This window comes from Rhamphochromis longiceps, linkage group LG12 (genome assembly GCF_057381845.1).
Source record: "Rhamphochromis longiceps isolate RC_006_pf linkage group LG12, R_longiceps_female_GT1.1, whole genome shotgun sequence".
NCBI lineage: Eukaryota > Metazoa > Chordata > Actinopteri > Cichliformes > Cichlidae > Rhamphochromis > Rhamphochromis longiceps.
In genome coordinates, this window is record NC_140568.1 from 31,413,204 (window position 1) to 31,429,947 (window position 16,744).

The 16,744-nt window shown below is 42.2% G+C and overlaps 1 protein-coding gene across 1 annotated transcript; it reads right to left on the minus strand.

The window, feature by feature from the left end:
* Nucleotides 1-10,692: 10,692 nt before the first annotated feature.
* elovl7a (ELOVL fatty acid elongase 7a) lies at nucleotides 10,693-16,162 on the minus strand. The gene is made up of 8 exons (XM_085425799.1): nucleotides 16,014-16,162; nucleotides 14,174-14,263; nucleotides 13,891-14,081; nucleotides 12,922-13,002; nucleotides 12,765-12,821; nucleotides 12,564-12,669; nucleotides 12,317-12,453; nucleotides 10,693-12,211 (listed from the first exon to the last, which is right to left on the minus strand). Exons 2-8 carry the CDS (start codon nucleotides 14,235-14,237, stop codon nucleotides 11,963-11,965), a joined length of 885 nt encoding a protein of 294 aa, XP_085281925.1. The 5' UTR covers nucleotides 14,238-14,263; nucleotides 16,014-16,162; the 3' UTR covers nucleotides 10,693-11,962.
* Nucleotides 16,163-16,744: the final 582 nt, after the last annotated feature.

Here is a 16,744-nt window from a genome sequence, read left to right on the forward strand (position 1 = left end):
GGAATAAGGAGGGAACTCTGTTGCCAGCTCCCAGGCTTACAGCCAATCCTGTTAAAGTTCTTTCTGACTCTTGGCCAATGGCGTGCGCCTCATTCTCCGGCCCTCCCCGCCCCCCTCCTCTTCCTCCTGCTGCTGAAGCTTCTCATGATTGTGGACAAACTCATAGTTGTGGAGTATGACAGAGTAAGAGGAATTACTGTAGTATTTACAGTGTGAGCAGCGGTGGGGAAGATTTCCATTACGAAAGAGCGGCGAACAAGTGGACAGATAAAGAAGCCAGAGATTAATTATAGTGGTTGGTTTTAATCTGTCAGGATACTTTTCCCTTTTTTTAAAGGGTGATTTATCAGCATGGATTATTAGTTTAAAATAGCACAATCCTGCTCCGTCTTTTTAAACTTAGCTCAGGCGCTGACATGTTTAATTATTACATGATTGTAATAAAAGAATTATGATGGGGGTTGACGGGTCACTCCATCCTCACGAAAGATTATCTGCTTATCTTTTTAGCATCTGTTCACATGAAAATAAGGACTGTGACGAAAACAGCAACAAAGACTGAATCGTGTTTGACATGTTTTACTACATAGCTGCAGTTCTACAGATGATGTGACACCCTATTGCTTCAGTGGCCAGAGGGAATATAGCATGCTCCGAAAGACATGAATTGCAAATGCTCCCAACAACACACGGACAGATATGGCTTGTGTTCCAGGGCCAGTGAGCATCTGCTCTGCTTGTATATCACGGAAGCCTCTCTAGCTATCAGTGGTACTGATAACAACTCACTTGATAACATGCACACTCAGACATCTTTCTTTTTGCTCCCGAGGGGCTGGAGCCATGGTGTTTGGTCAAGAGGGATTCTCCCCTCAGTCAAGAGGTGGAATTAGTCAGGTTGCTTTTACTCCAGCAAGTCTTCGGGCAAAAGCATGAGCAGCAGTAGCAGAGAGTCTTTTTTCGAAGGGTAGATAATAACGATGATATTTGAATCAAACTGCGTTTTCAGCCCGTCTCATCCATCTCAGGCGCAAGATGAAAATACTTTATTTATTTATTTTTCAATTTCTAAAAAAAAATGCAATTCCAGGAAAATAATGGAAAAGAGGAAGAAAAAGTAAAATCATAAACAAAATGGTATTACATATGAAAGTCGTGCATATTAATTTATTTTCAAACACAGTCTTTTATTTGAGGTTAAACAGGTTTCACCTTCGAGCCTGTGTTCATAAATGAGGATATGACTTTATTAATGATTAAAAGCTACAGTTTGTTTGATGCCTATTAAGACTCTCTATTGACATATGATCTTTATTTAAGAGATTTAAGTGACTTTGAAGGCGTCGTGGTTGTTGGTAACAGACGGGCTGGATTTAATATTTCAGAAACTGCTTATCTACTTGGATTTTCTCATTCAACCGTCTCTAGAGTTTAGAGAATGATCAGGAAAAAAGAAAAATATATTAGGTGAGTGCCAGGTTTCTGTTGATGCCAGAAGTCAGAGGAGAATGGCCAGACAGCTTTGAGCTGATAGGAACAAATGATAATCCACCTTTGGACACTGAGGATAGTCTATAAGACAGAAGTACAGAACATTTGGAAAGAAAAATGTTGCCCAGTCTGATGAGTCTCAGTTTCTATTGTGACATTTGGAATGTGGGATCAGCATTTGGTGTAAACAACATGAAACATGTCCATCTTTTTATGACCACAGTGCAACCATCTTCTAATGGCTGCTTCCAGCAGGATAACACAGCACAGAGCTCAAATCATCTCAAACTCAAACTGAGTGTTCACTGTACCCAAATGGCCTCCAAGGTGACCAGAACTCAAAATCTGCAACTGTGCAACGCGAACTTGTTTCCAGTACCTTGTTGAATCTGTGGCATGGAGAATTAAAGCAGTTCTGTAGGCAAAAGGGGAGATCAACACATCACTAGCAAGCTGTAAGCAACAAAGTTGCTGATGATACTTTTATTTATCCATACTGTTGAGTAGATATGAACTCGTATTCCTTCTCGTGTTTCTCCATGTTCATATTTCCTCCTATTTCCTTGTTTCTTGCGTTGCTCACCTTTGCCTTCCTTTGTTTAAAATTTGTATTCTGTGTCCCTGTGGTTTTTCCCGCCCAGTATTTTAGTCGTAATTTTCCTGGTTTGTCTCTTGTTATGTTGCATCCTTTGATTTCCTTCCTTTGTGGCCATCTACCCCACCCTTAGCAGGTTCATTGTGTTCAACAGTTATCACCTGTGTCCAATCAGCCGTGTGTGTATAACAGTGTCACTCCCAGTGTCAGTTTATGTATTTTCCCCCCTTTCCTCTGTTTAACCTTCTCAGTGGATTTCTCTTTTGTTATGCCAGTTATGTGAACTGTTTTTTCTTTTTCCTTGTTTCTTAGCTGCAGCTTATTCTGGTGTTTGCATTGCATTTTTTGGTAATACATAAAATCTATGTATTACCTTAAAAGTAAAATTGTCTTTCGGGAGTAACTTTGTGGTAAATATCACAATGGTGGTTCAGTTTTATGACAAGCATGCAAAAAGGCAGGCAGGGATACATGCAGCAGAGCTGGGAAGCCCTCAGAGAACAGCCAGGCATTCAGGTTGGGCTTCAGCAAAGAAAGCAGAGTCCTACTACACAAAGCTGTCTGGCCCCAAGGTTTGTCAAACTCACAGGAGTGGAAGGGTTATGCTAATACTGTGCAAAGGGTGAACATTTTGTTCTTCTTTTGCATTGTGGCATCAAAACATCATACACAGAGTAAACAGCAGGAAATGAACACAAACTTACAAATGCAATTTGTCGGAGGAAAGGGAAATTGTTTTGAGTTTAACCTGTAAAAGCCAAAGAGCGGGAATTCCTTGAAGACATGAGAAAGTGGGAAAAAAGCACCCATTCTCTGCTGCCTCTCCCTGAGCAGACATGACATGTTTACAAGCACAGAGGAAGCAGCTGACAAACACACACACAGTGTGCCGGACTCCGTCTCCAGAAGCCTTATTGAAAGACAAAACGGCAATCGATAAGTCTGCTTTGGGACGGGTAATACACCGCTGCAGATACATAACTGCATAACATCCCCCTCGCCAAAACGCACCACATTTGTTCCACTGCAGTGAACGGAGAAGTACCGCAAAAGCTGTTGACAGGAACCATCTCTGTGGGGGAAAGGTGCTCTTCATGGTGTGAGTTATGGAGACTCAGTACTGTGTAAAAAATAAAAAATAAAAAGTTCCCAAAGGGACAAACACACGGAGGAAAGTAAAGAAAGTAAGCACTGTGTTCCAGTGTTTTCCTAAAAGCAAGCATGAGATCATTCCATGATTTCAGCTGTCATTTTTCTCCAATTCTTGGACAAAGATGAGTAACAAAGGATCCGGACATAAATAAACGTAGTGTTTGGCTTTGAAGAGACGGCTCATCGCAGCAGATTATCTTTGCGGTGAGTGACGTTAAAAACATAACGTGATTACAAGTTGTCGAAAACCACGTCTTCCTGTAGAGCATCACCTCTGTCAGCTCCGTCAGTTACAAACCTCCCCCCCACCAGGCTTCATTTTTAATGAGCATATCAGTTTGAAAACATTACAAATGAAACCTGTAAAGGTGGGAGCACCTTATATCTGTTATTTAAATTTTGATCAGCCAAATCGTAACTATCTTTGGCCTAAAGGGAGCGTAGGATGATGAGAAAAGAGGGCAGAGAAGATTTTGTTGTAATTAGTAAAAAAAAAAAGAAGAAAAAAAACCCAAAACACTAATAACTGACAGAGAACCATCTGCTCTCAGCTGACAGACCCAGCAGTAGACACACAAGCATGCACAAGCACACACATTTGTCCCGGTCACATCACTCAGTTTGATTCACCTTCATTAAACTGCACTGTGCATAAACTTCTCGTGTCACAGAAGTTTATGTCAAAGAGTGGCTTTTTTTTTGCCTCATCTCTTCTGTTCATCCTCTTGTTCTTTCTCTAGTCACTCCTCCCCTCCAGCAGCGTCTGTTCTCCCCGATACAGCCACGATTTTTTATTTTTTATTTGTTCATTGTTGTCCTCTGGAAAGTTTCCAAGGTGCTGTCACTCCTGAAGAAGACAGGTTATATGCTTTCCAAACAGTGGTCAGGACTAGTATTAAAAAAACAGACATGCTCAGATCTTGTTGCTGTTCCACATGATGCCTGGAAGCATCCTGATCTGGTGAATTATAGAGCCCACAAAGAAAACAGTTACCATTACTGTCTCTGCCTTTATAAAAGTCTAGTTATTCTCCTGACAGTCACCACCGCAGTGGGCAGGACCACATTGTGTCATCCAAGGTGGCTGTCTCCATCTTTTATGTACATGGATATATCCCCCACAGCCACGCCTGGTGGTTTCAAAAATCCTTCCTCTCAAATCACCTCATGTTCATATGAGGTCAGCTGAATTTATTTGAAACTGGAGAACTTACAGCTTAACATTTCTGAATTGTAGCTGTTTATAAGGTTTTTGGCTACTTCTACGTGACCTTATTTGATGGCTGAACTCACAACAGAGCAAAAAAAGGATACCAACCTTCTTGCAACAAGAAAAAAATCGGTGGTTGCCGGCTGCATTCAATTTTTCCGCAACCTGTCTCCAAACAGATGTGGGTCCAGTTCAGACTGACAGACGTCACTCTCAGACAGATTGCCAAGAAATTGCAATCAGTTGCAATCAGTCTGCACAACGAGTGGACACACCTACTTTGCAGTAGGAGACTTGACTCAACTGGTTGCCAGCTGGTGTTCTGGTTGTATATTTATATATAAAAGCAAGCTTGCTCACCGCCTGTGAGGTTTTGCAGTTAAATCGCTATCCTGCAACATCTATGACACTATTTAGGCAAGAATATCTGAATTTCAGGTTCGGATCTATGAGGTTCTGGCTGGACTCTGAATTTAAGTAGTCAATGTGAATTTCTCTGTATAAGTAGTATCCGTAGTAGCCATTCACCTTTTCACAATTATTTATCTCTTTTGATCACTTAAATAAAAAAATAAAGAGTTATCTTTATCTTTAAGCATTTCTCAGTCGTTTTAGATATCTCTTAATCTTTCTTCTCAAACTTGCTCAGACCCACTTAGTTCTTATATATTTATTTGACTTCATGTTTTCACGTACTCCAACGATGTGCAGAAATCCTGATTAGGATGCTTCTTGGACACCTCTTAGGTGAGGTGTTTCAGGCATGTCAGATTGGGATGAGACCCTGGCACTAACCTGCAATGTGCTGGAGAGATTATGCCTTTCTGCTGCCATGGGAACACCTTGGTATCCACCCAGAATAGCTGGAGGTGGTGGCTGGGGAGAGGGAGGCATCGGTGCCTCTGCTTAGACTGCTGCACCCAGAAAAGATGACCAGGAAAAGTGGTGGAAAATGTTGCATGAATGCATCTTTAAAAAATAATAATGGTTAAACTATTCAGAGTTTGTGTGTCCTCATCAGGACTGTAAGAGCCCAGTAAAGGAAAAACACACTATGCCTTCAAGACAGAAGTAATGCGCTAATCTAATTTCTAAAATCAGTCTTCACAAATATTTTATAACATCGGAACTACTTAGTTAATATGTATTGCTTAGGCCTACTGTACATCAATGTGATTAACAGGGACAGAAATGCTACAAACCGATGGACTGTAATAGCATATTCAACGATCCATTTAAAATGTAATACTATTAAAATAAGTGGCACTGCACAGATGCAATTAGAGCTTCTGGAACTCATATATTAAACCACTGTGGCACAAAAACTGTTGTTGGGAAGAGTGCTTATTTCCATTATCAGGCCTAACTGACAGTTATGTCCGTTTAATTGGGCATATCAGGATTTTGTTTGTTTTATTCCTAATGTTTAAAATGCAGAGACGGCCGTAGGCGACACTATCCGTACATCTGATTCAATTTTTTCCACTTCTGTTGTTCCTCATTAAGAAAATATGAGTATGAGTGTTTCAATGCAACAGTAAACATGACAACACTAATTAAACCAATTAACAATTTGAATTGTTCGTGCATGTATCTTGCAGTGAAAGATGGGAATAACTCACGCTTGATTTATTTTATTTCTTTTTCACATATTTCCAGTGATAAGCCATTTTACATAGTCATCCTCTATCACAGCGTCTCCTACACTGAAACTAGGGAAGGACCTGTGAGGGTGGCTTGGAGACAGACAGGGGTTGTTGGAAATCGTCACAGAGCAGAGCAATCATGCATGGCCTTCCAGCGTCGGTCTGTCCTGCTGCTTTTTCCTCATTTTCTCCATTCAACCGGGTCGTTTCAGCACTCGTATGCCACAGTTTTAAACATATTTGTGGGAAGCACAGCAGACTTTATTTTTTTCCATCCATAGCTTGCTTCTTAAAAATCTGACAGGCTGGATTGAGATACTGAATGAATTCTTTTTGAAGTGCAGCCATAATTTGAGCTGCAGCACATTAATATCTTTTTTTTGGTCAGTTAGCGGAAGAAAAAAAAATCTGTTCCTGTTTTAGAAACACACTTTATAGAACTGAGTCCTTCACCCAGCACAGTTTGTTATCCTGCATGGACTCACACAGAGGCACAAGCAAGGATCTGAGTAAAATGTTAAAAATACAATCTTAAGTCACCCTTTACTTTTTTATTTTTAGCGTCCAAGGAGTTGGACTCTGTTGGATTTTTAAAGCGGTCTTGAGCAATAGTTCCTCAGGCTATTTAATGGTATTTCGAAGTTTTTCTTTGGACATCAGTTGCTTTTACACTTATTTTCAGTCCAGGCTTTGTACCTGACCATTTCAGAGGAATGTTTTTTTTGTTAACACTGACCTATGAACTATTAAATCATTAAAAAGGCACCCAAATCACAGGAGTAACCAGTGTCTACACATAACCTTTGAGTTTAATCTACAGTTTGAAAGGCACCAAGATGATTTTTGGAGAACTATTAGCTGAAAACTTGGCATATCTTTGCGGTGCGCAGTATGTCTTTAAAACTAAGAGGAAACTAGGCAAGGCAAATTTATTTGTATAGCACAATTCAACAAGGTGATTCAAAGTGCTAGATAAGTTCAGATGAGAAGTATCTAAATGTCATGCCCTTAAGTAAAGAGAAAAAAAGAGAAAAGAAACCCCAGCAAAGACCAGACACAGGTCCAGGCTGACAGATGCATCTGGCCCTGCAGTTAATTCTACAGTTCACTGACACTTCATCAGAAATGATCGGCGGCAGGATGGCTGTCAAGTCATTTTTAAGGAAGGGAAGCAGAGAAAAGGCTGAAGTGTGACAAATTAAACAAACATGAACTGAAAATGTCCACAGGTTCAAATCGCCATCAGTATGCATGGAGGTCAGGAGAGAAGTACAACATTAAGAGTGCATTTTAGTCAGATGTGATAAATCTTGTCAAAACTGATCAAAAGTACCATAAAAATACTGTCAGATTTTGACCCATTATCTACCAACACCATCTGGAAAGCATCTCATTAGCAATAATTTCATTTTTCAGCATGACAATGAGCTCAAACACCCCATCGGTGCAGTAAAAGAATACCAAGATATAATAAAATCGATCAGATTGTCCTTGAAGTAGTTGAAGTAGTGACAAAAAGCAACCAGCATCCAAAGAAGAGCTTTAAAACCTGGTAAACTGTCTCTGAAAACGACTCCTGGAAATCACAAGAAAGCTTTGAGAGTGCTCAGGCTGAGTAAAAGAGTAAAGGCGGCCAAACCAATTACTGACTTTCAAGCTTATTAGCTTTGTGCAACAGTTTTTGCCTTATTTGTGCCTTTTCTTTGTACCTCTGTCAGTGCGCCCCAGGGTGGCCGTGGCTACAATGTAGCTTGCCATCACCAGTGTGTGAATGGGTGGATGACTGGTTGTGTAAAGCGCTTTGGGGTCCTTAGGGACTATACAAATACAGGCCATTTACTTACCATTTTCCATGCATGTAGTAAATGTTTGATGCAAAACAGAAATTATGAGTGTCTCAACTTTACCACTGTATTGTTCAGAGACTTTTAGGAGTGCCTGTCAATCTGTCTGAATTATAAATTTGTGGTGGTCAGTTTTGTAATTAGATTAAAAAGATTTAAAAAACTGTGGAGCAACGAGGCTGTGGAGGAGCTTCGCACGTGTTTGGAGACCACAGACTGGGACACATTGAAGGCTGCTTCTAACAGCTTGGACGAGTTTACGGACACTGTCACCTCCTATATCCACTTCTGTGAGGACAGCATTGTGCCATCACGCACCAGGGTGAGTTATAACAATGACAAACCCTGGTTTACTCCTAAACTCAAAAAGCTGTGGCTGGAAAAGAGAAAGGCGTTCAGAAGCGGAGACAGGGACTGCTACAGAGAGGCCAAGTACAGGTTCACTAAAGAAGTGGACATTGCTAAACATCAGCACTCTGAGAAGATGCAGCAGCAGATCTCAGAGAATGACTCGGCCTCTGTGTGGAAAGGTTTTAGGAATATCACAAACTACAAGCCTAAAACCCCCCACTCCACTGATGACTTGCTCTTAGCCAACACCCTTAACGACTTCTACTGCCGTTTTGACGAGCCATCAGGCAGCCTTCACACCTCCAACGCCCCCAACAATAGAGGCACTTTGGACACTAATTCCCCCACCTCTCCCCCCTCCATAGAGCCATCACCACCTTCAAACTGTTCACCTACAACACCCCCCTCCTCACCCCACACAAAAGAGGATTTCACACCACCTCCTCCCACCACAACTCTTCATATTCATGAAGCAGATGTGAGGAAGCAGTTTAATTAAGAACCTGAATGCTCGGAAAGCTCCCGGCCCAGACGGCGTGTCTCCTGCCACCCTCAGACACTGTGCAAACGAGCTGGCCCCAGTGTTTTCTGGCATTTTCAACTCCTCACTGCAGGCATGTCATGTGCCTGCCTGCTTCAAGTCCTCCACCATAATCCCTGTCCCCAAGAAACCTAGGATCACTGGACTAAATGACTACAGACCCGTGGCTCTGACATCTGTGGTCATGAAGTCTTTAGAGCGCCTAGTTCTCTCCCATCTCAGGACCCTCACGGCCCCCCTCCTGGACCCCCTGCAGTTTGCATACAGAGCCAACAGGTCTGTAGATGACGCCATCAACATGGCCCTACACTTCATCCTGCAGCATCTGGACTCCCCAGGAACCTACGCCAGGATCCTGTTTGTGGACTTCAGCTCTGCCTTCAACACCATCCTTCCAGACCATCTCCGAGACAAGCTTTCCCAGATGAATGTGCCTGATCCCATCTGCCGGTGGATCACTGACTTCCTGATGGACAGGAAGCAGCATGTGAGGCTGGGAAAGAATGTCTCGGACTCCCGGACCATCAGCACCGGCTCCCCTCAGGGCTGTGTTCTTTCTCCTCTGCTCTTCTCCCTGTACACCAACTGCTGCACCTCCACCCACCAGTCTGTCAAGCTAATCAAGTTTGCAGATGACACCACCGTTATTGGGCTCATCTCTGACGGGGATGAGTCTGCCTACAGGAGGGAGGTTGAACGTCTGGTGTCCTGGTGCAGCCACAACAACCTGGTGCTGAATGCCCAGAAGACAGTGGAGATTATTGTGGACTTCAGGAAGCACACAGCCCCACTCCCCCCCCATCATCCTGACTGACACCCCCATCACCTCTGTGGACTCATTCCGCTTCCTGGGTACCACCATCACCCAGGACCTGAAGTGGGAGCCCACCATCACCTCCGTCATCAAGAAAGCCCAGCAGAGGATGTACTTCCTGAGGCAACTGAAGAAATTCAACCTGCCAACACGGACGATGATGCAGTTCTACACTGCAATCATCGAGTCCATCCTCACCTCCTCCATCACCGTGTGGTACGCTGGAGCCACTATCAGGGACAAACAGAGACTGCAGCGTGTTGTGCGCTCTGCTGAGAAGGTGATTGGCTGCAGACTCCCATCTTTGCAGGACCTGTACACCTCCAGGACACTGCGGCGTGCAGCTCCGATCTCAGCGGACCCTTCTCACCCTGGACACAGTCTGTTTGACCTGCTCCCCTCAGGCAGGAGGCTCCGGTCCATTCGCACCAGAACCTCTCGCCATAAGAACAGTTTCTTCCCTTCTGCTGTTGGACACATGAACAATAACCATATGACTGTTCCCGCCACTAACACATGACCCTACGCTGTGTTCACTGCATCATTCCATGTTTGGCACTGATCACCACCTGCACTCATGTATATATCTTTCTACGTAGCACTTTTAATTCTTATCCCTACTTTTTTTTCATGTCTATTTAAGTACTATTTATGACACTGTTTGCACTGAAGCACCGCAGCAATTTCCTAATGTTGTAAACCTGCTCAACATTTGGCAATAAACCCCTTTCTGATTCTGATTAAAACAAACAGGCCATGAGCAACGTCAGTTAAACAGCACTCCCTGCTGGTGACAACTGCTCATTACAATCTGGTCAAAGCAATTTCACAGTCAGTGTGGAGAGAATCTACACTGGGGTTTGTCCTTAAAACAATGTTTAATAACTGTAAATGCAGTCTTGTCTCGATGGCATCCATCTACCTAATTAAGGCCAACTCACTCATCTGAAACAGTCAAACGGGACATTAGCCTGTTAATGGCGTTGCATCTATGAAGTTGTCAAAAGTATCAAATATCCAGAGTTGAAATAACAGGCCGAAAGCAAGATTACATTTTCTGAAGTCCATCATTTATTTATATAAATACATATAAAATACAATATAAACATTTCATTTTTTGTTGCATTTTTCTCCATTAATACAAGGCGGGGTCTGGGGAAAAAGCCATTACATATCTGTAAATATTTTGTGTTGTGCATTTGCAAATGGGGAAAAGAATTAAAACAAAACAAACAAACAAAAAAACAAGTGTAAATCTTTCCACACAAATCTCAATCCTGTGTCCTCAGTCACCAGAGACGCAGAGTGTTATATTCACTTAAGGTTAAAAGGTCATCATAACATACAAAAACTATTCAAGAATTACATCCAAAAAAAAAAGCTAACTCCAGCTATGTGAAGACCCCGTTAGCTTAACAGAATTTCAACACATGAAGCGTAGCAGTCAAGCAAAGCTGCTCATATCTTCCAACTGAATGGCTAAGTTGTGCATATTGTGCAAGTCTTGTAATAGTCTTAATTTTTGCATTATGTCTCTGCAAGGAAGCAGCAAAAACTCACTAGAGCTCTGCTCTGGATCCTACAAGAACTTAGTCTGCCCTCCCCGGCATGTGTCACAGCAACGGTTCATAGGAGACTCAAGTCAGAAGTGAAAACTGATGCCGTTTAAAGACTGCATTTTCAATGAATGTCTACACCACAAGCAGCAGCTGTGAATCAAGCAGCAAAGGAGTGGACGTGCGCTCTCAAACACCTAAACCCGGTTGTGCTTGCTTGTAGCCCTTTGAACAAAGACCTGAAAAACAGGACGCGTGGCTTCTAAACAGTCGTTCTTTTAGGTAGAGTGAAATAAACAACCCTTGATTTCAGTGCAGTCTTTAAATAATAATAAAAAAAGTATATTGAGAAGTAAGATCAAATCTGAATAAAAAGGGTAAAAAAAGAGAAAAAAAGATCTGTTTTAGAAGCTTTGTGAGGAAGCCAGTATTCCTGTACAGCTCAGGCTCTCACTGGAAGAGCCCTGTAGAGCAGGTGGTCAGTTTCTAAGACTTTATTTTATTAATTTCTTAAGTGTCGACATCTGTGGGAGAACTTTGGCCTTACCCTTAAGTAGAAATCAGAAAAGCTAAACCTTTTGGTTTGGTTCAGTAACCTTAAATATAGTTTCGCTTATAATTTAAAGATTGTCTTTTGCAGTTTGTAAGTAAAGGAGTTATCAAAAAATATATATAAAGTCCAGACGAACTGGGTTTGCATCTCAGACTACCACAGTAGTTTCCTTGTTTTACTCAACCCCAAACCCCTGAGAAGCTGCTGCGTCACTCATCCTTGTCATGATTGGCATTTCCATTCATGACGCCGTTGGTGTGGTGCGACCATGTCTGAGCCTGAAGGACCTTTGGCAGTCTCTTGCCCTTGGTGTAGGCATGGTACCAGAAGTTGAGGAAGAGAAACAAGAAAATCAGCCCGTACAGGCCGATGATGTAGACGAAGATTGGGAACTGGTATGGGCAGTCCTTTATGAAGAAATACTGGGAGATGTGGCTGGTCACCATAACAAACTGAATCTACAAAGCAAATAAAGAATATAGTGGTTGACTTATAGTGCCAAAGTTTAACCCAGGTCTTTGTAAAGAAGAGCAAAAATAAATATAAAAAGCCATTTGACATACCAGCTGGATGGTTGTGAGGTACTTCTTCCACCACAGGTACTTCTGGTATTTGGGTCCCATGGCAGTCAGCCCATAGTATGTGTACATGATCACGTGAACGACACAATTTAGCAGGGCGTGGAATGTTCCCAGTCCACCTGTAACAGGGAGTGGATGAGGCATTGCGAAAGAAAATGTCAAGGAGTTCATATACTGTCATGAATGAAGGTTGCTTGTACATCGAAGAAGAGGAGGTGGTGGTTTTTACCTGCAGAAAAGCGGACACCAAACCACCAGGTGAATGGCATGATGGAGTGATGGTAGACATGAAGGAAAGTCACCTGGCTGTTCTTTTTCCTCAGCACAAAGAAAATCTGAAAAGAGACGCAGTGCTTTAAAATAAACTGGGTGAGGCCTGGGTGGATATTACAAAGACATAGGTATGCAACTTCCCCCCCCCCCCACTTACTGTGTCTAACATCTCAATGAACTTTGAGAAGTAGTAAAGCCAGCACGTTGCTGCCATCTGGAGGAGAAGTGAGAAAACTTTAGCGCCAGACCCACATACGTCAAAACCTTGAACTACTCGTTTGTAATCAGCTCATCTGAACTTAATAGTGACTTACCCTCAGGCCTTGTGGCGAGTCAGAGTAGTCCACCAAGTCGCAGCGGAAGGAATATCCGGTTCCCCATCCTGACATCACAAACTATGACACAAATGGTGGAAGTTTCGGTTACATGAACAAACAAGACAAGCAGGAAAGTTCCATGTATCAGCTTCTCACGTCATTCACTTTCCACCACCTTTTCATTTAAAAACAGATTTTTCATACAAATAGAAACAAAAGCAGTTCTGCTAGTGTACACCACCCAAACCAAACCCTATTCCAGGACATGCAGTTTGAATTTCTAATTCTGCCAAACCATTTCATCCACTTATTTCTCATCTCTTCTTACTTCCTTTTCACCTTCACTGTAACTCAAATCATGCTGCTGAATCGCATGTCTGCAGGTTAATTTCTTGACTTGCATCACCTGCTCCACCCAAACGGCACACCACATGTCTACAATTAAATCTAGCTGCAAATCACAGCTTTCCAAACAGACATGAACACAAACCGCAGCGCGTCTGTGGCTGAACATTCAGTGCAAGTAATTTACAAATTAGAGGTTGTCCTCCATCAACCCAATGCTGTAATGTTTTCCTTCAAGTTTACCTGAATATATCCAATCTCTGGTGTAAAAATAAATTCTGTCACTCAGGTTCATTCATGGCTCATTGGAAAGCAGTGAAACCAAAGTTATGTGGGACCAGAGAAGCATTTGCTGAATACAAAGCATTTTAATAAGGAAATGACACCTGCTGATCTGGTTTAACCTCAAATAACCAGTCCATGAAGGGGAGAAGAAAAAAAAGAAAAAAGAAAAAAAAGTGTATTTCACAAGAGGGCATGTGTCATAGCAATTTGAAACAATGCAAGACGTTCACTCCCTGTACGGTATGGAGTGCAAAACCTTCCAGGAAAGGATTTCACTTTTAAAATACCCGTCAGCACCAACTGAGGTAATAAAAAAAAAAAAGTATGTGGACTCACCTCATAGCACATGTAGAGTGACAGGGCCACCACGCTGAAATTGTAGACTACAAGAACTCCTTTGAGGTCAAAGGCTTTGCGATTCTCCATGATTCGAGGCCCCAGTGATGTCACAAAGTAAATGTATGCTGTGATGATGATGGTTTGGGGGATAGGAGACGACATGAGCAGCCAATTCTCCGTCCGTGTATCTGCAAAAAAAACATGTAGAGGGGTTTGAAAAAAATATGCAGACAGAAAACCAAAAGTGATAGCACAGAGTTAGTTTTGGGCAAAGACTCACCTGCATTTTGCATGAACTCATCATAAATCAGCCCAACAGTGGACTTTATGCTTCCAAACTCCATTTTCAGACAAGCTGCTTGTACTTCACCTAGAAGGAGCAGAGGCAAAGGTCACAGTGTCAGTTTAGACTACAAGTTCAGTGGTATTTGGATGAAAAGCAGAGCACAGAAGCAGGCTCGGTGATATTTGTATCTAGCAACTTCAACCCATGTATGTAGGGGCTTTTGAATATGTATGAAGACTTTACTAAACAAAAATAATAAAATAATTGTAAAACAGATATTTTTTTAATTTAAAAAAAGAAAGAGCCATTAATGGTGGCAATTGTTACTACCTCTTGAATGTTTTATACAAAAAGCACAGAGGAGGAACTGGAACGGTTTGTCTAGGGGGAGGGAGAAGGAAAAACAAGTGCAACAGGACTGCTCACTGAGACAAATTCCTCAAGATGCATTATCGCAGGATGAAACTTTAACGCATGTTCAAAATCAAAAATCATGAACCATGTTGCCGTTACAGTTCGGGTTAGGGCACACTGAACTACAGTCAACTACAAAGTCTCAAAGACTGGACTGTTTGAGGGAGGAAAGAAAAAGAAAAAGGCCACTCAGCTATTCTTGGCTGCCCTTCTGAGGCAGACAAAGCGAGAGTGTGATGGGAGTACAATGAGTAGCAGCCCCTCTCTCTCGTCAAAAAACAAGCCACTGTGTGACCAGAATTCATTCAGTAATGAATCAAAACCCAACTTCAACATAGTCCACGTCACACAGACTCTTAGTAGGCTTTGTTGGCAGTAATCTACATGCAGATACTGGGCGCTGTTGCTTTTATGACACTGAACCTTATTTAAAAACTGTTCCTGATGAGTGAAAACACCCCATCTATACAATGGATTCAGGACTAGTGCTGAACCAAGTGAAGGTAAGCAGTGAGTGATCAGACAGGTTTTAACCTCTGTGATACTATATAAAGTTTGCCAAAGGGAAATGCTCAATCTGTCATGCAGACAAAGCAGAAGTGAAGCAACTGTAGAGCACAAACCAACAGGTTAGCCTACAGTATTGTTGTAGTTTGTGAAGAAAGAGCAATACATTTGCGAAAGCAACACGTAAAACACATCATCCCTCGTCTGCTGTGGAACCTAACCCTACATGACAGGTTTTCGAGGTGTGTCTACCTGTGTGACACAGGAGCCTAACTGGCTAAAGTGATAAAAGGCATGGCCGTCTGGATTCTCCTCACTAATCAAGACACGGCAAGCCTTGACACGCCAATTAACGTTATAGTCAGAGATGATGATGTGAAAGCTGCTACTCCCATGGCGTGGCTCCTCATTTGTGCAACGTCAACTTCCGCAGGTTACTAAGACAGAAATGTACTTTCAGGTGAGAGGTGGCTACCACCCTCAATTATTAGCTTTTTATAGACCACGAAATAAAATATTTAATATTCATATTATGTGCCACAGAGTGAGCGACAGTACTAAACCCAGACTGGGATTTAGTTGTCAATTAAGAAAAAAACAAAAACTTAAGATGAACTTAGTAGACAGCCACTTCGCTTTAAGCATCACAGCAAGTTTAAAATGTGCTGTATAAAAACGTTCATCAATGTATGGCCTATACTTAACATTCTATATCTATAAGCTGAAGATTTACAGTATCCAGGTGGAAAGTTTAGGTTTTTTCGTCTTTTTTCAGAAAACAAAAGCAGCCATCATGCGTGTCACAGTGACCAGAAATGTTTCAGTAATCACGGGCAGGTTTATGGTCGTTGCGCCGGTATTTTTACATCCTTCCCGTCTTTGTATTTTTACCCCCATTAGAAAGAAAACTCACCAGCCCTCAGCGCCACGGCAGCTGAAACTCAACGACAATCCCCCTTCAACCGCCGAATCGTTGCTATCCAAATTCCCGTTTCCACCTGCAGCCCTCCTACAGGTGTACGCTTCGCTCTCCTGTCACTCGCTAACAGCGCACGCGCTGCTCGCTCCCTTATGCCGGCGAGCCGGAGGCGGGGTTCTGCCTCACGCCACGCCCCCCGCGCTCGCTGATTGGAGCAGTTGTGGTTCAACTGGACCCAGTTTAATTCTTGAGCAATGGCTCATCCGAAGCGACGTGACATTTTTTAACAATGATACATGTCTATCTTGACACGTAATTAATCATTTGTTTCAGTTGGAAAACTGCTAAATTGTAATTTTCCACTATAATCACAATAACAGTGGCATTTCCTCTGATTTTAATAAAGCAGACGGACAATTATCCCTAATGTTTATGACAGTGATGTCTTAAATGTTTATATGTCAATAAAACCAATGTGTAAAACTTGTAGGGGGTGTGTCCAACAAAGGTTTCGCCATCGCTTCTTTACTAAGCCCTGACGGCACAACAAATGCAAATTTTTTTAGTAATGACAACAGGACAATCTGTGTTTTTGAATGCCACCTGGTTACTCCCATGTAAGCAATATGGGTAAAGTCTTTTAAAAATCAGGTGTAGACTGAAACCACACCTTTTTAAATGGCCTGCAGATGTCTAGGTAAAGGTTTCATTTCAATAATGTAAAT

Bases quoted from the DNA above. Each gene is read 5' to 3' on its own strand.
- elovl7a (XM_085425799.1), bottom strand. From the start codon at position 14,237: ATGGAGTTTGGAAGCATAAAGTCCACTGTTGGGCTGATTTATGATGAG. The intron at 12,454-12,563 runs GTAAAAACCACC...TCCCTGTTACAG, and splicing joins TGGTGTCCGCTTTTCTGCAG to GTGGACTGGGAACATTCCAC. The intron at 12,212-12,316 runs GTATGTCAAATG...TTTGCTTTGTAG, and splicing joins ACCTCACAACCATCCAGCTG to ATTCAGTTTGTTATGGTGAC.